The sequence below is a fragment of the Prionailurus bengalensis genome, chromosome E1, assembly GCF_016509475.1.
Source record: "Prionailurus bengalensis isolate Pbe53 chromosome E1, Fcat_Pben_1.1_paternal_pri, whole genome shotgun sequence".
NCBI classification, from domain to species: domain Eukaryota; kingdom Metazoa; phylum Chordata; class Mammalia; order Carnivora; family Felidae; genus Prionailurus; species Prionailurus bengalensis.
The window spans coordinates 58,543,063-58,565,285 of record NC_057347.1 but is presented as its reverse complement, the minus strand read 5'-3'; the positions used below and the strand labels follow the sequence as shown (position 1 = coordinate 58,565,285).

At 62.5% G+C, this 22,223-nt stretch overlaps 1 protein-coding gene across 2 annotated transcripts in view; it reads left to right on the top strand.

Annotated features, from left to right (window-relative positions):
- TBC1D16 (TBC1 domain family member 16) overlaps positions 1–20,586 on the top strand; it is a 76,906-nt gene extending 56,320 nt beyond the window's left edge. The window contains exons 4-12 of one of the 2 annotated variants that reach the window (XM_043585763.1): positions 3,770–3,931; positions 4,895–5,042; positions 5,983–6,147; positions 6,628–6,776; positions 8,773–8,907; positions 9,668–9,854; positions 11,609–11,788; positions 14,356–14,502; positions 15,510–20,586. In XM_043585763.1, coding sequence (XP_043441698.1) covers positions 3,770–3,931; positions 4,895–5,042; positions 5,983–6,147; positions 6,628–6,776; positions 8,773–8,907; positions 9,668–9,854; positions 11,609–11,788; positions 14,356–14,502; positions 15,510–15,758 — 1,522 coding nt within the window. In that variant the 3' untranslated portion in view covers positions 15,759–20,586. Of the gene's footprint in view, positions 1–3,769; positions 3,932–4,894; positions 5,043–5,979; positions 6,148–6,627; positions 6,777–8,772; positions 8,908–9,667; positions 9,855–11,608; positions 11,789–14,355; positions 14,503–15,509 lie in introns of both variants that reach the window. The other variant, XM_043585762.1, reaches the window with a different exon arrangement.
- Positions 20,587–22,223: the final 1,637 nt, after the last annotated feature.

Below are 22,223 nucleotides of genomic sequence, written 5' to 3'. Positions count from 1 at the left end.
ACCCCCTTCCCAGCGCTGCCACGGCCTGCTCACGCCGTGGGGCAGGCCGAGGCTTCCAGAAAACAGATCCAGGATGGAGACTCACTCGGGCAGAGTCATGGGTGGAAGATTCTCCGGCCACTGCCGTGGCCAGGAGACCTGATGCCCTGCAGGGGAAGGAGCCTGATTCCCTGCAGGGGAAAGAGCCCATTTCAAACCAGGAGACAGCCCCAGACAGAGGGTCGGCCTCATACCTTCCAGGGGCAGCTGGCCCCAGGGCAGAAGGCTGCTCGTGCCCTTTCACGGCTCCTGAGGGGGACATTATTTGCATTTATTAACTGATTAATTGATTAACTCCAGACACTGTGTTTGGGACTATGGCTGGGGTTCCAAGGGCTCAAACTAGAGCAAAGTTGATGGACAGCTTGGGTCCCCATGGCGTAGGGCCTGTGATAGCAGATGACTGGATGGTCACCTCAGCCACCTAGTGTGACATCTGTCTCCCCATCAAGACCGGCTGCCACAGGGTGATGACCATATCTTGGTGACTTCTGCTTCGCCAGCTGCCAGCACATCCTGGCACAGAACAGGAGGTCACTTAACACTCATGCCTGGGGGGTCACCTGGGGGGCTCAGTCAGTTGAGCATCTGACTTTTGGTTTCGGCTCAGGTCATGATCTCACAGTTTGTCGGATCGAGCCCCACGTCGGGCTCTGTGCTGACATCGTGGAACCTCTTGGGATTCTCTCTCTCTCTCTCTCTCTCTCTCTCTCTCCCCTCGATTTCTGCCCGTGCCCCAATTGCTCTGTCTCTCTGTCTTTCAAAAGAAATAAACATTAAAAACACACAAAAAAAACAATTCTCATGCCTGGGATGAATCTGTAGGATGTCTGCGAACTTTGAAGCCGTGAGAAAAACAACGGTGAGGAAGTAAGATGTGGGGGAGATTGAAATAGGCCTGGTTTTTAGTTTTTATCTCTGTGCGTGGAGAGCAGCTCGGTTCCAAGAGTATTCCAATGTGCTCTGTGTAACGTGCTCATACGATTGTTATGTGGGGTGTGTTGAAATTAAACGGACGGTTTATTTGGGCAATCCCTCCCCCAAATACTACGAATTAGAAATGTGTCATAGAAAGAGCCAGAAGACGCCAAGTAGCATCACCTCTGTGGACAAACAAAAAGGGGGTGTTTTCAAGTTGCTAAGTTTTGGGGCCATTCGTCACACGGCAGCAGATAACCGGTATTTATAGGAAGGGTCTCTTTTCAGAAAAACTGTAAGTAGGGAAGAGAAAACCTCCATAATGACTGAGTTGTGGTTCTCAAAGTCAAAGAGGCATTGGGGCCAGGTTTTAACATTTTTACAATATCCAAACTTCTCTCATCCATCCATCTATCGATCTATCATCTATTATTTATAGAAAGAGAGAGCACAAGCAGGAAAGGGGCAGAGAGAGAGAGAGAGAGAACGAGAATCCCAAGCAGGCACTGCACTGTCGGCACGGAGCCCGACATGGGGCTCCAACCCACGAACGGCGAGACCATGACCTGAGCCAAAGTCAAGAGCTGGACGCTCAACCAGCCGAGCCATCCGGGTGCCCCTAAAATATCTAAATTTTCTCTTGCTTTTCTTCATCCTGAGCTTTTTGAGTCAGCCGAAACAATAGGTTGATAGAACCCCAGTGGTAGGCCCCAAGCGTAGCGTCTGGAGTTAATCGATTAATCAATTAATAAGTGCTAATAATGTCCCCCTCAGGAGCCACGAAAGGGCGCGAGCAGCCTTCTGCCCAGAGGCCAGCTGCCCCTGGAGGCCAGCTGCCCCTGGAAGGTACGAGGCCGACCCTCTGTCTGGGGCTGTCTCCTGGTTTGAAATGGGCTCCTTCCCCTGCAGGGCATCAGGTCTCCTGGCCACGGCACTGGCCGGAGCATCTTCCACCCATGACTCTGCTCGAGTGAGTCTCCATCCTGGATCTGTTTTCTGGAAGCCTCGGCCTGCCCCACGGCATGCAGCAGCGCTGGGAAGGGGGTGTGGGTTTGTGGCGGTGTGTGTGCGTGTGGAGCGGTGGGGGGGGGGGGGCTGGGGAGGGGGCTGGAAATAATGCCACCCTCTGGCGGCCCCTCTCCAGCCGGGTTTGGAGGCGAGCCTGGGAAGCACGTGGAGCCCGGGATCTCCCAGCCGCGGGGGCCTCGTTGTTCAGTAAGCAGATTACGAGATGCTGCATCAGGTGCGTGGTGGGGGGCTGTCTTCAGACCTGACACTTGCCTTGTTTTGCAAACAATGATCGCATAGTGCAGCCCGGTCAGGGTCCACTCTGGAAGGCGGCGACTCCCTCAGCCTTTTTGGGTCTGCCGCGTGGCCACAGAGGTTCGGCTCGCCTACCCACCTTCCCATCCAGCTACTGATTTGTATCTGAATCTGTCCCCTGGGAGTGCCCAGGTGCCCCACAGAAATGGCGGGACCTGGCTCGGCCCAGTGTCCTCAGACAGGGAGGGCAGAAAAGCCGCCGGCTCCCGCACACCGGGGCCGACTGATGTTCTAGAAGCAGCAAAGGTTCTAAAAGGCCGGGCTTTTCTCTTTGAGGATGCCCCAAGTTCTGAGGGATTGTGCGTGAGCCACCCCTTGTGGCTTCGTGCAGAGAACTGGTGCCTTTTTGAGGAAGCGGCACCTCGGGATTAAGTGCCTCTGACACTTTTACGCCCTGGGCTGAAACAGGGAAGCTGGAGAAGGCCACTGCTGTCGCCTCTCTGGAGGATGCCGGGGTGGGGGCCCGGAACCGATGCTTGCTTTTACTCTGGTTACATTTTCGTGGGCTTTTGCTAGCTGCTACTGTTAAATCTCCACAGATGGCACTTAGCCTGTGGTGTGGCGGAATCCACGTAATAAAATGCTTTGCAACTGGGGTTTTAAACAAATGCATGAACTTAAAAAAAAAAAACCGTAATAAACGGGGTTGGGTTGCTGCACTTGGAGCTTAGAGGCCAGCAAGTTATGGCGGTAAGGACCTGGCTCTCCAAGCTTGGGTCCAAAAACCAACTCTACCGCCTGCCAGCTGTGTGACCTTGGGCAAGCCCCTTAACCTCTCTGGGTCTCAGTTCCTCTTCTGTACAATGGGGGTAAAGGCCCCGCTCCTTTCAAAGGATTATTGCGAGGATTATATGTGATACGTGCCCACGCGAGGTGGTTAATACAGGACCAGGCCCATACCGAGTGTTTAATAAATGTGCATTATTTGTGTTATTGGTATTGATAATTTCCCTACTGAACCATAAACAGAACCAGTGTTTTATGTTTCCAGGAAAATGGTGAACCGGTAGAAACTCAAACAGAAGCCCCACCCCGTCCAAAGGGATCACGAGGCAGCAGGGGGCCAAGCACCAAGCCCTCTGCAGCCCTTGATCATATGCACAAAGGCCTGTTATTATCCTGACTTTGCAAATGTCCACACAAAGGCTCCAAGGGGCTTGGTGACCCGCCCAAGGTCACACAGGGAAGGCTTGTGGGGGCGCTCCTCTGTCATTAGGGCCACTCACTGCCTCTGTCCGTGTGGGATGCAATTTGATCAAAACCCGCCTTCCCTTCCACATGAAATGTAATTTCATGTGTGACTGTAATGGGACCCGTTCGTTCATTCGTTCGTCCGCTCGCTCGCTCGCTCGCTGGCTCACGGGTGTCTGTCTGTGTGCGTGTCTGAGCTGGGCCCGTGTGTAAGTGTGTCCCCCACGCCCTCCCTGCCCTGTCCCCGGGGCGGCGGGGACACAGAGCCGCGTGGCCCTCACGTGACCCGCTCCCCCAGCTCCCCCTGCGGCGCCGACACCCCCCTGCGGTTCCCCGACGGCCACGGCCTCCTGCAGACCCCGCGCTGGGACGAGCCCCAGAGGGCCTGCGCGCTGGAGCAGATCTGCGGCGTGTTCCGCGTGGACCTGGGGCACATGCGCTCCCTCCGGCTCTTCTTCAGGTGAGAGCCTGTCTCCGCGGCTTCCCGGAAGTTGGCTGGGGTTGCAGGGGGCCCAGCGGGCGGGGGCTTCGGGTCCAGTCGGGGCTTGCCTCCCGACATCACTGAGCCCGTGGGCAGGGGTGCCCGCTACGGTTGCCCCCAGGAACCGGGTCCGGGCAGCTTCCAGACTCTTCCATGCGCCCTCAGGGTCCCACCCCCTCCATCCCCCCAAGAGGCTTTGCAGCTCCGCCTGTGTGTGTGCAGGAAGGGGGCGTGGCTTTCTGGAGGAGGCGCCCCGTTTTCATGGTGGGCAGACCGTCCCTATTAGCGTCCTGTCTAGCAGCCACATCCAATCGCTCCCGAAAGGCAGGGTGGCCCAGCTCCACGCTGGCCCCGGCCGAAGACCTGTGCTCGAAGCACACGTGTCTCTGGAGGGGTCCCAGACCCAGAGCCACAGTCTGGCCTTTCAAGGAAGGGCAGCCGGGGTTGGGCCGAACACCCAGTTGGATGTGCAGTGAGTTTTCGCGGAGGATTCTCCCAGGGTGCCCTCCAGGCCGTCCCACCTGGGCTCAAACTCTGATTCCACCTAATGGCATCCACCCCTAGATCTCCTGGAGAGGGGGCACCAGAGAGGGGGGGCACCAGAGAGGAGGGGACACCAGAGAGGGGGGACGCCAGAGGGGGAGGTGTCACTGCCTGGGGCCGGGGACCCAAGGCTGCTCCGGCGGCCCTCCAGGGAGCAAGGACAGCCCTACTTCCCGCCCCCCCCCCCAGGAGGGGGCTGGCTTGCGCTCCTCACCCCAGGGGGCGATGGCTCGCGTGTGGGTGTAACTGTCCCCCTGTGGCCCGCGGCCAGACTCCGCGGGCCCTTCCTGTTTCCTGCCCCGGGGTCAGCGATAGGGGCCTCTGATTATACTTGGAAATAAAACCCGGCGTTTACATATTCATTGCTCCCTTCTCCCTCCCCCTGCGACCGCCGCGCAGCGACGAGGCCTGCACCAGCGGCCAGCTGGTCATCGCCAGCCGGGAGAGCCAGTACAAAGTGTTCCACTTCCACCACGGCGGCCTGGACAAGCTGTGCGACGTGTTTCAGCAGTGGAAATACTGCACCGAGACGCACCTCAAGGACCAGGTAGCCCAGAGGGCGACCGGAGGGCCCCGCCGTGGAGTCGCCGGGCTGCCGAGACTCCCTCCGACGGGGGGAAGGGGGGGGTGGGGGAGGGTCCGGGACTTCCCCGCGCAGAGGCCTCGGAGGGGTGTGACCTGAGCCTGTCCGCGGTCGCTGGGCGGCTGAGAGGGCAGCAACTTTGGATTTGAAGCCTGTGCCCAGGGCTTCTTGTAAAGTCAGTGCTGTGCACTTGAAAAATCATGTTTTGACAAGGCTTCCTGCCATATTTTGCTCAATCTACATACAAATGTAATAAGAGCTCTTTAATTATCTGTTCAAGATACTGTATGTGCTTATTAGAAGGGGGCTGACTTTCAGATTCCCTTCCTTCCCACCGAGCCTCCTGCTGGCTTCCCTCATTACACTAGCGTGGCTTTTTTTTCCCCCTACGTTGAACAACCTTTGATTTTTGAATTAAATGTCAGCCGCAGTTTTGCCCCGGATTCGTGACTGCCCGTGGAGACAACCTGACAGGCGGGCTCCCTGCTCGCGGAACAGCGGCCCCTTTGTCTGTGGCCAATCACATGTAATTTATTGCAGGCCCTCCCGGCAGAGGGAAGTTGGGCCGTACGAGGCATTAATTCCGTTTTTGCGGCCGGGGTCGCGGAGAGAGTGGGGGCGGCGGCGAGGGGGCCGCGGTCTCGGTCGGTCGGTGGGAGTGGGCCGGGGAGCCTGGGCGGCCGCGGGGGGACGAGGGGGAGGGGAGGGATCGATGTTAAGACGAAGGTATTTTCATTTTAATTGTGGCTAATTACGCTCGCCGATGCGGGGTCTGCGTGCAGGGGAGAGCGCGCCCCCCTCCCTTCAGGAGAGAGGGGGGTGGGGGGGGGTGGTGTTTGGCGTCCTGGGGAGGGCGGGCACCAGTGAGGTGCACATCGCCCCGAGGTGTCTTCCCGGCCAGCAGGTCGCCGACGAAAAGACGTGCATACAGTTCTCCATCCGGCGCCCCAAGCTGCCCTCCTCGGAGACGCACCCCGAGGAGGGCGTGTACAAGAGGCTGGACGTGGCGGCCTGGCTGCACCACCTGAACGAGCTGGGCCAGGTGGAGGAGGAGTACAAACTGCGCAAGGTGAGCCAGCCCGCGGGGAGGGGGGAGGCGGGCGGCACCGCCGGGCCGCCTCCCCGGGGGGCCGAGGCGCGGCGCGAGCGTCTGTGTGAACGCGCCCATGTAGCAATCAAAGGGGCTGCGCTGAAAAGGAAACCCTCCGGAGCGGGTTTGGGGGACCCCGCGTCAGCCTGTATAGAAGAGCTCGCGGCGCAATGCGGCGCTTCCAAAACCAGGATTAGGCCGCGACGTGAGAACGATACGTTCGTCGGAGCGCCACACCAGGGTGGGCATTGACATTGAAATGAGCCTGGTTGTCTCCTGTATGGGAATGGAGGGCCTCCACTCTCCCCTCCAAACATGTGCAAATTGCAGCGATGTGAATCAAGGCATCAGCTGTCAGGAAGGCCCCGCAAAGCCACCACAACACAAATCTCCGGGGATTTGGGGGTGCTTTGAGCGGCCCTGTTTGGGCCCCTCCCCAACTTTTGCCGCTTCCTGCAGGCCATTTTCTTCGGCGGCATTGATGTGTCAATCCGGGGGGAGGTCTGGCCTTTCCTGCTGCGGTATTACAGCCACGAGTCCACGTCGCAGGAGAGGGAGGCGCTGCGGGCGCAGAAGCGAAAGGAATACGCCGAGATCCAGCAGAAGAGGTAAGGGCCGCCCGCCCGCCCCGGCCGCCCAGGGGCATGTCAGCTGCAAAGGCAATTTGAGGCGCAATCCCGCATTGATAATACGTTCCGTGACCCAGAGTTTCTTTCGAAAATGGGTCCCAGGCACGGAGTGATAGGCTTGGATAAGTGCCGTCATTATCCGCAGCGCTGCTCTTTAGCTCTGTGTCAAGGTTTTAGAGTTCTTTTTCAACAGGCTTAACTAGGCACTGACATCCCGCCAGGAACGCTGGGGTGGGGGTGGGGGGGTTGGGGGAGGGCAGCCGGAGCCGGACTGGGGAGGTCTCTCTGGGTCTGGCTGACCCCAGGCTGTGTTGGGGACCCGTGGAAAGCCTCGGATATGCACACCCCCAAGTCAGTGGGGGGGGGGGGGGGGAGGGGGCTGGAGGGTTTGCCAGCCGCAGCAGCAAGCAGCCCCCATCGAGAGCACCCAGCCCCCATCGGGAGCACGCAACCCCCATCGAGAGCACCCAGCCCCCATTGGAAGCACCCAGCCTGCATCAGAAACACCCATTCCCCCATCGGAAACACCCACCCCCATTGGGAGCACCCAGCCCCCATCGGGAGCATGCAGCCCCATCAGGAGCACCCAGCCCCCATAGGGAGCACACAGCCCCCATCGGGAATACCCAGCCCCCATCGGGAATACCCAGCTCCCATCGGGAGCACCCATCCCCCATCGGGAGCACCCATCCCCCATCGGGAGCACGCAGTCCCCATCGGGAGCACTCAGCCCCCATCGGAAACACCCACCCCCATTGGGAGCATGCAGCCCCTATCGAGATCACCCGTCCCCCCATCGGGAGCACCCATCCCCCATCAGGAGCACGCAGCCCCCATCAGGAGCACCCATCCCCCATTGGGAGCACCCAGCCCCCATTGGAAGCACCCAGCCTGCATCAGAAACACCCATTCCCCCATCGGAAACACCCACCCCCATTGGGAGCACCCAGCCCCCATTGGGAGCATGCAGCCCCATCAGAAACACCCAGTCCCCATCGGGAGTACACAGCCCCCATCGAGAGCACCCAGCCCCCATAGGGAGCACCCAGCCCCCATTGGGAGCATGCGCTCCCCATCAGAAACACCCATCCCCCATCGGGAGCACCCAGCCCCCATCAGAAACACACAGCTCCCATCAGGAGCACCCAGCCCCCATCAGACACACCCAGCCCCCATAGGGAGCACCCAGCCCCCATCAGAAACACCCAGCCCCCATCGGGAGCATGCAGCCCCATCAGAAACACCCAGCCCCCATCGGGAGCACCCAGCCCCCATCGGGAGCACGCAGCCCCCATCAGGAATACCCAGCCCCCATCAGGAGCACCCATCCCCCATCGGGAGCATCCACCCCCATCAGGAGCACGCAGCCCCCAAGGGAATACCCAGCTCCCATCGGGAGCACCCATCCCCCATCGGGAGCACACAGCCCCTATTGGGAGCACTCAGCCCCCATCAGAAACACCCACCCCCATTGGGAGCACGCAGCCCCTATCGAGAGCACCCATCCCCCATCGGGAGCACCCAGCCCCCATCGGAAATACCCACCCCCATTGGGAGCACGCAGCCCCTATTGAGATCACCCATCCCCCATCGGAAACACCCAGCCCCCATCGGGAGTACACAGCCCCCATTGAGAGCACCCAGCCCTCATCGAGAGCACCTAGTCCCCATTGGGAGCATGCACTCCCCATCTGAAACACCCATCCCCCATCGGGAGCACCCAGCCCCCGTCAGAAACACCCATCCCCCATCGGGAGCACACAGCCCCCATCAGGAGCACCCAGCCCCCATCAGAAACACCCATCCTCCATAGGGAGCACTCAGCCCCCATCAGAAACACCCAGCCCCCATCGGGAGCACCCAGCCCCCATCAGAAACACCCAGCCCCCATCGAGAGCAGGGGTTGGGAGGGGCAGGCCCTGCCAGGAGTGTGTGCTGCTCCTCAGCCCCGGGCGGGTGCCCTGCTCTGTGCCAGGCTCTCCATGACCCCTGAAGAGCACAGAGCGTTCTGGCGCAATGTGCAGTTCACCGTGGACAAGGATGTGGTCCGGACAGATCGGAGCAACCAGTTCTTCCGGGGGGAGGACAACCCGAACGTGGAGAGCATGAGGTACGCGCCTCCCCCGGCCAGTGTGGTTCCTTCCCGAGGGGAGGAGAGCCCCTCCCCACTTCACCGCCTCGTCTGCCTCTCTGGGAGTGTCACCTTACCCCACGGGGCCTCCTCGGCCATCGGCCGTCCGTCTGTCCGGGAAGTCAAGGAACGGCAGCAGTAGCGTGTAGCCTCTGCTCGGCTTGGGGGCTTTCTCCCAGGTTCGTACAATCAACATCCCAAAAGCAGAGGGACATTAGCCACTGTAGGCTGCGTCAGTCAACATCGCGTGGCCACGGCGTCCCCAGGAAGCCCTGTAGGCCCCTCCCCGGGTACCAGCAAGGCCGTGCACTCCCCGGGGCATCCACCAAGCCTGCCTTTGCTTGGTTCACACTAAGCCCGGGGGGAGCCTTCCCCTGGTGGTCCTCCAGCCCATAAAGCCACACAGAGCCCGAGGCTGGCATCTTTGACCTTACGCTGCTGCCTGGCAAATAATTGCACAAAATTAGCAGCCCATAAAAATGTCCCTGCCAGCCCACCCTTTGTCACAGGCAGGCACTGGGAAGAATATCGGACCCACACTCCTCCCCTGGGGATCTGGCCTATAGGCCACTCCATTGCCTTAGAGTCTGAAGACAGTCCCCAGAGTGGCCTTCTTCGCTCTGCGATCGAAGCGAAGGGGGGGATCCCTGGCAGCCCCGGGTCCTTCCACCCTGGGTGACATGCCACCGAGGGTGCGGCAAGGGCGGGCTGCACTGACCGCTCTACACTGTGTCGCCAGGAGGATCCTACTGAACTACGCGGTCTACAACCCCGCCATCGGCTACTCCCAGGGCATGTCAGACCTGGTGGCGCCCATCCTGGCCGAGGTCCTGGATGAATCAGACACCTTCTGGTGCTTTGTGGGTTTGATGCAGAACACGATCTTCGTCAGCTCTCCTCGGGACGAGGATATGGAGAAACAGCTGGTGAGGCTTGGGGCCGAGGGTCACAATGTGCTGGGAGAGAGCACACCTCCCGCCGGGTCTCCGTGGCCACGCGTGCCGTGGCTGCTGTGGGTCAGGAAGCAGAAAAGCCAGGGTGGGCATTGCCTACGGGGCCTGGGGGCTTAGCCCCGGCCGGCTCCCTGGGAGGAACACACGCCATTCGGAGTCCCGCGATGCTGGCTGCCACCCCCACCCCATGCCCCCTGCAGGCTGGGCTGTGCATCGAGGCCCCTCCCCTGGTGGCCTCCCGCCTCCCTGCAGGTGGCATCCCAGCCCAGGCTCCCTGGTGGAGTGAGGAAAGGGAGGCCCATCACACCTGGCCCTGTGCTTCACAGAATGGGTCCTCGGGTGCATCCGGGCTGCTCCCTACACAGTCCGAAGCCGGCAGGACGCCTGAGTGGGCAGGAATGGGAGGCTCCTGAGGCCCCCTGGGCAGTCGCCACACCCCATCCGAGGCAGCAGGCCTACCCTGCGGCACCCAGCCAGCTCGCCCCCTCCTCCTGCCCCGCCCCCCACCCTGCACAGACCAGGCAGCTGTGTGTTCCAGTCACCCGCCGAGTGCCGGGTGGAGGGCACCGGGATGTGGTCTCAGCTCCCCTGTCCCAGAGACAGCCCCGGCCTAGGAGCTGGCGGAGATGGGAAGTGATGCAGGCAGATCAGGCCGACCCTGCAGCACTCGGGACCTGCCCAGACTCGGCTGAGCACAGGTTCGGGCACTGACACCGTGCGGCCGGTCTTGTGGGACCGGATATGTCCCGTACGATGAGGGAGGAGCTGAGCGGAGGGCTCGAATGCCAGGGCCAAGGACTGACTGAATGGGAGCAGGGCACAGCTGGGGACCCACAGATGGGTGGGGGAGGGGGATCAGGATCCGGGAGGCAGGGCTGGGAGGGTGAGGGGTGCCTCGGTTGGGGGCGTGGGGACGTCCGGCTGGGAGGGGCAGGCCGCATTGTCGGTCTTGACCCTGTGGCGGGCCGGAGCGTGCAGAAACTGGCCGGTCAGCAGCAGCCCCTACGAGGGCCAGGACCACCCCAGCGGCCGTCTTGAGTGGGATGGTGGGCTGCTGGCATGGGAGGGGCCTGTGAGCCACGGAGCCCTGCCCCAGGTCCCCCTACCCCCGCTGCCCTCTCTCTGCATCGGCTCCGTGATGTCAGGTTTCCACGGCACCTGGGGAGACAATTACGGGGTCTGACACGATTCGCCCCAGACGGGCTCACGCAGCACATGGCCCCGTGACTCATTACCTGCCGGAGATGATTTTCTGATGGCGCTGAAGTCAGCCTCCATGTTGTCCCACGTCACCGGGTGGTGACCTCAAGCGCAGGAATCTGGGGTTCAGAAACGCCCCCTCCCTGCTCCAAGTCAGCTCTGGAAGATGATGGGTCTCGGAGGGGGAGGTGGTTGGGCTGGCGGGGGGCGGGGCGCACACCTCCTCTGCTCGCCTTCCGGGGCGGAGGGGTGTCAGAAACAGTCCCCGTGTGGCCCCTCCCACCGCAGCCGGGCACCTTGCTCTGCCTGGCCCTGCCAGGGCCACGCCCCCAAGTGACCGGAAGTCTGGGATAAACTAGCCGATTCCAGCAGCAGGTTAAAGTGAGCGGGTGCAGACACGGGCCGCCGTCGGAAGCCCGGCGCTCGGCGCGCGCGCTGCCTGGGTGGGGGGCCGGAGGAAGGGCCCCCGCGGGAGCGGGCGCCTGGCGTGGAGCCCGAGGCCTCACGGGTCCCGGCCTCGCCCCCAGCTCTACCTGCGGGAGCTGCTGCGACTGACCCACCTGCGCTTCTACCAACACCTGGTGTCGCTGGGCGAGGACGGCCTACAGATGCTCTTTTGCCACCGCTGGCTGCTGCTGTGTTTCAAGCGCGAGTTCCCCGAGGCCGAGGCCCTGCGGATCTGGGAGGCCTGCTGGGCCCACTACCAGGTGAGCCAGCGCGGGCGCCGGTCAGCGTCCGCACCCCGCAAAGAGGGCGGGGCCCGCGCGCCGGCTGGAGGGCCCCCTCCCCTGCGGCGCCTGCCCCCGTAACCCACTCGTCAGCCCCGCTCGCAGCTGCCGGCTGGCCCCGCGGGGCTGGCTTCAGACCTGCAGCTCGCCTCCCCGAACTGAGATAGACGCCACTGCCCGCTCGCTGGGCCCATTACCACCTTCTGGGGCCGAGCTCCCTGCTGCCACAGCCACTCAGCGTGCGGGACGGCGTCACAGGGCGAGCAGGCCCCCGGCAGCCCAGGACGCCTGTGCCCACCTGCCGGGCCCCCGGGCCCGCCCCGCCTTCCTTCCTCGCTCAGGACGGCTCCGGGAGAGAGCCCGAGACCCTGCGTCCCCAGCAGCCCCTCTGGAGGCCCCACCGTCCCTCTGCACATTTTCACTGTTGTCAGCACCTCTTCTGCAAAGCCCCCGAGAGCCTGTGGCCATCACAGGGCATTAACGCCCAAATTAGCAACAAGCCGGCGACGTTAAAGGATGTGCAAGTCTCTTGGAATCCATCAGCCTGTAAAAAAAAAAAAAAATAGTATTGACGCTTCCGGGAGGTGGCCGGGATCCCTTCTGGAGGAGCCGGCTCTGTTCTCAATGGCAGCCGGGCCGCTCCTGTCACACAGGCCTTGCAGGTACGCGGGAGCCCCACCGGCCCACAGACACGTGCCCCAGCGTGCCCCGGCCTTCCTGATGTTGCTGGAGGAGCATGTCTGGGGGCAGCGAGTCCAGAGACACACGGCTGGTGCCCCAGGCCGTCTATGTAGTCGCCCACCCGTGCCCTCCGCCCACTCTCGCGCCCCCGCCCGGGTCTGACTGCTGCCCGCCTGGAGCGGCGTGCTTGGCGGGTACGTTCGGGGAGAAGTCTCTGCGTTCATCAAGGGAACCACTGGCACGGAGGGTCCAAGACGCTGGATCACGTCGTTTTTGTAAACCGTGTCCGCTTGGCAAGGCTTCATCGTGTGCTTTCCCAGCAGCGAATTGGCCGCCCTCGTGACGTCACGTTTAGGCTGACGTCACGAGTGAACTCGAGTGTCGCCCAACAGCCACAGCCACTTTGCAGGGTGATTTTCATCGCTGTGCTCTGGCTACACCCCGAGTTGCACAAAATCTCGTGAAAACCACAGGAGAAGCCCACGTGGACCTCTCTGGTGGCTGCCACCTTGCCTGAAGTTCACTAAACAAGTTTAGGTCCACGTTGGCCTACTGTCTTGATGACATTGGCCCCGGGGGTGTGGTGGTGGTCCCATAATGGTAGTGGGGGTGTGCTTGTCAAGAGTGAGTGCCACGGTGGGGGGAGGCTCCTTTGAAGCGACCCCTGAGAGAGAAAGGCTGTATTCTATCCATTTTCTATTAGCGTGGGGCAAGGGGGCTAGACTGCCCCAGGCCTTGTCCTGGGAATGAACTTAGCTCTGTCCTGCTGCCCGGTCCTATTTAGGACATGCCTCGCCTCGTCCTCCCGACCTTTCCCTCTCAGAGGAGCTGGACACCCCCTTCCTGGAACTCCGCTGTCTCCCACCCCAGCCGGAGTTCACATAGCTGCAGAAGGAACGTTCTGAGACCAAGCGAGTCCATTCCGGATTAGTTCAAAGGCAGGGGCCAGGCAGCCTGGGGGACGGTCTGTCCGGAGCAGGCCGGGCGCTGGCTGTTAGCTCTGCCGGAATTGTGGGCTCCGCCCGGCCCAGTCTAGCTGTTCCGTCTGGCTGGCGGGTCGACGCTGGGAGACTAAACACGGGCTTCCTGGTGCTGCTTCCTCTTCCTCTGCCCTTGGGATCGAGGTGGAGTCAAAGGCGGGGGCGCTCTCAAAGCGTCCGGGCGGGAGAGCACACAGAATGCACCCCAGTCAAGTGCAACCCCCCGGGTGCCGGCTTCCTGCCGCGTGCCTGGCGTTGCCGGGCAGTGGTGGGAGGCGGTCTCCAAGCAGGACAGCAGGATCCTCGGAGGAGTCCTTGCAGAGTCCGCGAAAGACAGCAGGATCATGGTAGCACTCCACGGGGGCCGTCAGGAAGCTGTGGTGCTCCTCTCCGTTAGGATCTTCTCGATTTCTTAGCAAGAAACTTAGGGGTCATCTCTGGGGCAGAAGTTGGGATGTTCAGCCTGGAGGCAGGAAGACACCAGTGGGTGGCCGCCAGAAACTTCTTTCTTGCCGGCGTGCCCCACTGCCCACCGGAGTGTATTCTGACACAGCCTGAGAAACGCACCTTTGTGAATAGACCGGAATGAGCCCAGGCCAGACTTCAGAGGGAGCGCGTTCTTTGCCTCCTGTGACCGAGTGCATCCAGAGGGCTCCCCACAAACACAGCAGCAGCCTGCGGGGAGCGCGCGCCCCATCCCCTTGTCCCGTCACTGCAGCCCTTGGGTGTGGCGCTGACACTGGCCCATGTACAGGTGGGGAAACTGAGGACAAAAGAGGCTTGCGGCTTGCCCGGGGCCACGTGAACCCAGACAGCCTCGTGCCACGCCTCTGCACTCAGCCTCCCCCTGGGGCCTTAGCTGAACCCAACTCTCCTCCCCCTCAGACGGATTACTTCCACCTTTTCATCTGCGTGGCCATCGTGGCCATTTACGGGGATGACGTCATTGAGCAGCAGCTGGCCACCGACCAGATGCTCCTGCACTTTGGAAACCTGGCCATGCACATGAACGGGGAGCTGGTTCTCAGGAAGGTGAGCGTGTGCTTGCCCCCCCACGTGGCCCCACCCAGCAGGCTTGCGAAGCCCCGCCCATGCACCAAGCCCCGACTCTCACTCAGCATCCCCCCCAACACAGGCCAGGACTGCTCGCAAAGGCCCCGCCCCCACATGCAGAGCCCCGCCCCCCACAAGCTCCACCCCCCTCGAATTCAGCCCTAACGGCACACACTCCCGTATGGGGGTCCCCGGGGGCTCTCCCCGCCAAGGCCCTGCCCACCCGTCAACCCTGAACCCCACCCAGCCCCCCTGGAATACAGACCCCGCCCCTACGAGCTCCCTGGGGCTCTCACTGCCAAGGCCCCGCCCCCCCAATGAAGGCCCTGCCCCAAGCGCTGGTTGGAGCGCGGTGCTCCCTGCCAAGGCCCCTCCCCCATAGGCAGAGCCCCGCCCCCCACGCCGACTCCCTCCACCCAGCCCCCACCCCGAAGGAAGGCCCCGCCCCCACGCGTCCTTGGGGGTGCTCCCTGCCAAGGCTGGAGGCCCGGCTGGGCTGCACCGGGCTGGCCCTCAGGCCCGGATACCAGAGCCTGCCCCTCGCTGCATGGACTGAACAGATTCCCGGGGTTGATAGACGGGGTCCGCCCTTTGGGGCACCTCACTCACGGACTCACCGCCCAGAGCCAGGATGCGGAGAAGGCGGCTTTGGGAGGGGGGGGGACGAAGGGGGAAGACGGTGAGTTTGCCACCCCCCACTTCCCAGCTCCTGCTGGCGATGCTGGTTGTGTGAGCTTGGCAGCGGCCCTCAAAGGCAGCAAGGAGGGACCCGGGGGTCGGCGCCGCAGCCACAGGGGAGACAGACCCTGTTGAGGCTGCACGGGGCAGCCGTGGGGCGGACGGGGCCCCCGGGCACCACGGTTGGGGGCTGAGTCAGAGGGGTCGCCCTGTCCCCGCTCCCCCCTTCAGGTGAAGGCCCTCCGGGAGCCTCCTTGCCCCCGGCGGCAGCCCCGCCCACTGCGTGTCGTCGTGTCCTCTCTCCGCAGGCCAGGAGTCTGCTGCACCAGTTCCGCCTCCTGCCCCGCATCCCCTGCAGCCTGCACGACCTGTGTAAGACGTGCGGGACCGGCATGTGGGACAGCGGCTACATACCCGCCGTGGAGTGCACGGGCCACCACCCCGGCTGGGAGAGCTGCCCCTATGGGGGCACGGTGGAGACGCCTTCGCCCAGGCCCCCCAGAGAAGGCAAGAAGGGCCCCAAGATGCCTCGGGACGGCTTCGGTTTCCGCAGATAGGTCGGACTGCCTGCGCCCGCAGGTCCTGGGCACGTGGGAGGGGGTGGGGATGGGCCGGTGGAAACACGAGGAAGAGACTTGTGGCAACAGGAAGGGGACCTTTTCGTGTTAATGACATCAGCAGAGCCTCGAAGTGACAGAAGTTAAGCCCCGCCAGCTCCCCAGAGAAGAGTCACCTCCCGAAGCAGTGGGACCAGAGCACACGGCGGTTCCCCCTGCCGATGCAGGCGGGCTGGGTCTCCGTCTGCCCCAGGGGCTCCCCCGGCACCATCAGTGACCAGCGACAGTGCCGGTCGATGAGGAAGGACCAGAAGGCCTGTTCGGCCAGCAGCACAGGGAATGCAGAACAGAACGGGGGCCCAGCCCGGCCCGAGACATCCCTGCACGCTGGACACACGTCGTCATCGGGCCCCATTTTCTGAGCAGGCCAGTCTTGCTTTGCACAGCTTCACGGCTTATAGGAAGATGTCTGCAAAAACGAAACAGAACAAAAAACAAAAGTCCAGTGATTTCAGAGCAGAGAGATGTGGGAGTGGTGGAGGGTGTGAGAAGCTCGGGTCTTTGTGTCCGTGTAAACGTTTTATACTCCTGGTATGCCTCGGAAACAGCCCGAGCTGTCGGGAGCTGTTGGACTCGCCTCCCGTAGTGGGGGCGGCTCTACGTGAGCATCACTGACATTGTCTAAGGTCCACCTCACCGAACACAGCGAGCAGCCGGGGGCCGTGTGTGCAGGCAGGATGGACAACGTCTGAGGGGAGTGGTGGTGCATTACGTAACCAACCGAGACAAAGGCACCCGAAAGAACTAGAAAGATTCCCGCGTGCCCCCGGGCCTGCCCACAGCCTGGGCCTTCCGTAAGTCAGCTTCGCAGGTGGTCGGGCGCGGCAGTGGACCGCAGGAATGTAGCCGGCACTCAGGACGCCGTCGCCCCTGCCGGGGTCTAGCGGTGGACGGGGGAGGGTATGGCAGAGTTCCCAGCCAGCCGAAGAGCATCCATCCAGCCGTTGGCACAAGGAGGCCGCTTCTTGAACCGTTGGGATCGTGGAGGCAGGAACCCTCCCGCACACCCTCGAAGGGGTCATCATGGAGACACAGCCCCAACTAAGGCTTGCTCCCGCTCTCAGCTCTCCTCCCTGGAGAGCAAACAATGCTGCTGGGGCCACGTGAAAAAGATGTGTATCCACAGAAGAGAGGAAGTTGCCGGCCCCCTCCCTCAAAACTTCTCGGTCCCCCGTGAGCCCAAGTCCTCTCACAGGCAAGGCGGCCAACACTGGCATCTCCAAGTTCCCAGGGCTCCTGTCCCAGAGCCTTCTGGGGAGACCCTCCTGGAGCCCCCACCCCGGCCCGCAGATCCTGGGGTGCTGGCTGTTTCAGCCCGGCAGCAGGGTCCAGGCTGGATGGGGGCGGACTTCTCACCTGCTCTGCCTCTGGGAAGAGGGGGGTGCCTTTCTGTGCTGGCCCCCGGTCTGCTTTGGAAAAGGCTTCAGCTAAGCAGGCGCTGTACCGATCCTGCCGTAGAAACCACATCCACACAAACAGGGGCATCCGTTATCCATCACCATGGCGGTGCTGCGTAACAAATGAGCCCCAAGCCTGGCGGTCTCGCATGCGGCCTGAGGGTCAGCGGTTTAGACTGGGCGCTTCTGGTCTTGGCTGGGTGTGCTCGGGATGGTGACACCCAGGTGGACAGGTCACACCTGGCACTGCGCCATGTCTCTCGAATCCCCCACCGCCCCCTGCGAGCTAGCCCCGCTCGAGGCAAAAGTGCAGAAGCAGAAATGCACAGGCGCCTTCCCCAGCCTTGGGGGAGGCCACACCTGCTGTCATCCCATTGCCGGAGCAAGTCACATGGCCGGAGTCAGCACCCAGGGGTGGGGAGCCGGACCCTCCCCTTTAGCAAGAGGAGCCGCGCAGGGACGGCCAGGGGCTGGGAATTCAGAGGGTGACAAACCATACAGTCTGCCACCACCTCCAGGAAGTCTTGGGTCCAAGTGACCCTGTTTGGGAGCCCTCCTGTCAGGGGCATGGCTTCCCCTGTAAAGGCAGGAGACGCCCAAGGGGAAAGAGCATGCTTCTAGGCTCACCGTCTAGCAGGATAGCATCCGTGCATTTTACTGAGATACCTTGTGCCTTTGGGCTGCTGTGTATGTGTGTGCGTGCGTGTACGTGTGTGTGTGCGTGTGTGTGGTGGGGGGGGGGGTGTCCAGGGAATCCCTCACTTTGGAGGGTCCTGGCTGCAAAGCATTCATGCTGCATCTCCCGGCTCCCGCAGCTCCCCAAGACCCCTTCCAAGTGCCGCCCACCCTCGCCGCCCCCGCCTCACACCCCCGTGCGCCGCGCCGGGCCCGGTGAGACCTTCGCCTCTCAGAGCAGCCGGTCTCGGAAGCCGGAGACCTGGATGTGTGGGCTCCTGGAGGGCAGGCTGCGCTGGAGGGCTGGGAAGGGCCTCGCAGGGCTCCCTTAATCTGGATGCAATTAGAGGAAACCAGCCAAAAACCCCGCGGCAGCTGTTGCCCCGGGATTATTCCCAGCCAGCAAAAAGCATTAGGGTGATAATTCCGTCATTAGACTTCTAGCCTTCCCACCTCCAAAACGTGCAAATATGGGATAATCAGCCCGGCACGGCCATCCTCCGTGATGTCGCTTATTTAACCCATTTTTTTAAATGACACTTAATGTTATTGGCTGGTGTGCGTGCGCGCGCATACTTAATTTCCCCACCGCTAACGGCTGTGCTGACGCGACGCGACGTTGTCGGGGCCCCTGGGAAGAGAGGGAGCCTCTGATGCGCGTGTGCTGGCATGGAAGGCGTGGCCGGGGCAGCAGGGCAGGGGCTCGCCAGCCCCGGGGAAGAAGGGACGGCAGGGGGGTGGGGGTGGGGGACGCCCAGGCTGGTGCGGTTGAGGCCTGGTTAGGTGCAGAGAACAGTGTGCTGTTCCAGAAGGCTCCGACCCAAGTCCCAGCCAGGAAGACTCGAGCTCACGAGTTCTGGGAATTGGTGTCCCTGAGCTGGTCGGTGTGGGGGGAACAGACGGCATGGGGAGGGGCCCCCCCGACCACCTGCTCAGGGGAGGGGGCCGTGCGGTCCAAGAGGGGTGGCCCGGCTCCATGGGCGGCCTCGGTCTGGGTGCCATCAGCAGCACATTGTCCTGATGGGCCGCGTGTCACGCAGCACGGAGGTTTTCAAGTCCAGGACCTAAAGCGCGTGTCCTTCTGAGTCTGTCCACGAGAGCCCTTCCGGAAGCCCCATGTGGGGTGGGCGGCCAGACAGGAGGAAGCTTCTGGTCCCGAAACGGACGCTTCTCCCGGGCTAAGTGGTGGTGGCTGGCAGATACTGGGGACCGCCGTGGTGGAGGTGATGCTCTGTGGGTTTTGCCTCGTTTTCTGTGAGGTGCCTCTGAGCTCTCTTGGCCCTTCCTTGTTTGGGAGAAGTCGCTTGGAGCGTGGCTGTCCTCAAGGTGATGGGAACCTGCTCGTGACACTGCCCTGCCCCTGCGGAAGCCTCGATCCTCCGCCTGGCCTCTCCTCCCCTGCAGAGAGGCTGCGGGGTGTCAGGGACCCCTGGGTTCACCCGGCAAAGAGAAGGAAGCCTCTTCCAGTCTGTGTGCCCTGAGTGGGAGGAAGGGAACGGCGTTCGCCCAGGAAGAACCACTCGTGCAGGGGCACGGACTGGGCCAGAGGAGGTAGCCTATGGCCCAGGGAGGGACCTGCCACATCCCCAGAGACTCGAGGGAACCAGACAGCCCAGGATCCGATTAGCCCTGTGTGTCTGAGCCAGGCGACGAGGCTGTCCCTCGGAGTGAAAACATTGTGTCGGGACATTCCTAGCTCAGAGGGACTTGCCAGTTCACTTCCTCCAAAGTCGTGAAGCCTGAGGCCACGGCTTCCCGTAGGGGGTGAGCGGTGTTGCCCCTCTGAGCCTCAGTTTCCCCATCTATAGAATGGGGATGATGGCACCCCCCCAACCCGCCTCGCCGCTGGCCTCGGGGCCTCTCCATGTAAAAGCTGTGCTAAGGTGGTCTGCCAAGCCCCGGGGGCCTCACCCGCTACTCAGGGAAGAGACCACTGACCCTGGCCTTCAGCAGCCTTGCCCAAGAGCCACAACACATCCCCCACTCCAGAGCTCTGCCTGCTTTGGGAGTCAGCAAACCCCAAACCTCTCATATGCCCACCTTGCTGCGTGTACCCGGCCGACGGGAAACCTCTCTGTGCCTCTTCTGTAAAATTCACCCCACTCCTGCCCCCAAGACAAATCAGCCATGAACCATAACCTCAGCGACCCTGCAAGAAGCCTGTCTGTGTGGGCGTGCAAGGCTCTTCAGCAGGGATGTGGTACGTGGAGGTGAGGTCTCACCCCCTCGCTGGGACTCTGGCCTCCTGGGTCAGGGCTGTGGGACCAGGGGAGGGGCGTCCCTGGGCCTCCAGGGAGCAGGGCAGAGGGACACACAGCCGGTGGGCATCTGGCCCTCTAGACACATCTCGCTGAATCTCTAGAAGGGAAGATAACGTTTCAGACGCAAAGAGAGATCAAGCCACCTGGCCGTCTCCTCTCCAGCATCTCTCGTTGGCGGGCAGGGGTCTGCTGTTTAAGGGAAAACCTGGTGAAATATCCATCCTTTCCAACAGATTACTGTTGTCCATGGTGAGCAATTCTTTGTGTTTTGTTTTGTTCTGTCTTGTTTGTAAATACGATCACCTGCCAGCCCAGCCCTGCCCCAGGCGCGGGACTGGTCACCGTGACCCCCGGGGTCGCCATGGCCCCAACAGTGCTTCCGGCTCTCATGGATTCCCCTGCAAAGTAAATAAAATCATACTGACGACAAACGTAGGCCGTGTGGCACCTCCGGAAGGTCCGCTGGGGTTCGCCGGGCAGAATCGTGGCAGGTTCTGGCGCTGGGCAAAGAGGGCCTGCACGGAACAGCAAGGAAGGCCAGCAGATGCTTCTGGGCCATTCCGCGATGGGGGAGGGGAGGGGACGAACACGGGGAGTGGGGGCAGGAAGGCGGGGGGGCAAGGGCGGTCCCGCCTCCGTCTTGGGGGGGTCCGTGGGAGCCGACGAAAGGAAAGGCCGGGGAAGGCCTGGGAACCCCCACAGCTGGGTGCCCCGAGACCGGCCCCAGTGCCTCGAAGCACACACGGTGTTTTATTGACACTCAGCTGCCAGGGCTCCAATTTCAGGAAAACCTGGAGTCTTCATCTGAGAGCTTTTTAAAGGAGGCCAACAAGGTGAATTCGACCTTGTTGTGGAGGGCAGGGGGCGGGGGGGGGGGGCGTTGAAAGGAGAATTCAGGCATCAGCTTCTCTCACCGCCAGCCCCGCCGAGCCCCTCGGAGCCCCGCTGCAAGGCGAGGCCCTCGGGGCTGCGGGAGGGGGGCTGGGGGCTGTTCCTGGCTCTCCTGGAGCACGGTGCTGGGGCGATGGGCTCCCCGGCCCCAGCGGCGGTGCCTCTGCATTTCGAGCTGGTTTTCCGCTGTTTTGTGTGTGTGCCTACCAGGGGCGCAGGGAGGGCGAGAGTAAAGCTCCTGACCGTCTACACCGCTGGGCGTCTCGTGTGTGCAGGGTCCGTCTCACCCTCCACCAGCTGGCCTCGGCTGAGACCTCTGACAGCCTCCTGAGCCCTTCTCTGCATGCCAGGGGGTGCCCCTGCCTGAGGCTGGCCTGAGGCTGGCAGGTGCCACGGGCCCAGGAGGGGCAGAGACACAGGTGGTGGCACTCATGGCTGGTGGCTCCGCTTAGAGAAACCTTTGTCCTCTCGGCAGATGGGGGTGCTGCTTCCCCAGCCCCAGCCCGGGATCTGAAGCCCGGGGATGGCCAAGTGCAGGCAGAGGTGGGGCCAGAGATGGGGCCGGGAGCCCAGGGGCAGCTCGTCCTCAGGGAGGGATGGTCCTGCCCCTGCAGCTCAGCCCTGCAGGGGATGCGGCCCGCCAGGAACCCCCACCTTGGGGCGAGGACTGTCCCCGGCCCTACCCGGAAGGGCCTTTCAAACCAGCTGGGCGGCTGGCTCCCTGGGTCTGGGCCAACCAGGATGCACACAGCAGGATGTTTGTCTGCGCTGCTCTCGTCCTCCCCTAAATGACAGCCTTGTAGTCACGGCCACAGGGACATGCCACCAGGTGAGCCCAATTCTTCAGGGGGCGGCCCCGGAAGGGCCCAGCCCTCGGCCTTCCTGCCGTCCTGGGGGCCCCGTCTGCTGCCGAACGGACAGGCCGTCTGCGCCCCTCAGTGTTTCCACCTCTGCTGGCGACGAGAGGGGTGACACAGGGGGCCTTGTATCACTTCAAAGCAAGGGAGCGTCCTGTCGGGAGGCCCAGCGTCCTTGCCCTGTGGACCTGCTCCAGGGTTGGGGTTTCTGGGACAGGCATGCAATCACCCCCCAAGGCCTCCGGTGAGCCGAGCTGGGCCCCTCACAGGTGCACGCCCCTGGGGCCCACGGGGCAGACCTGAAACACCCTGAGTCTGAGCGGC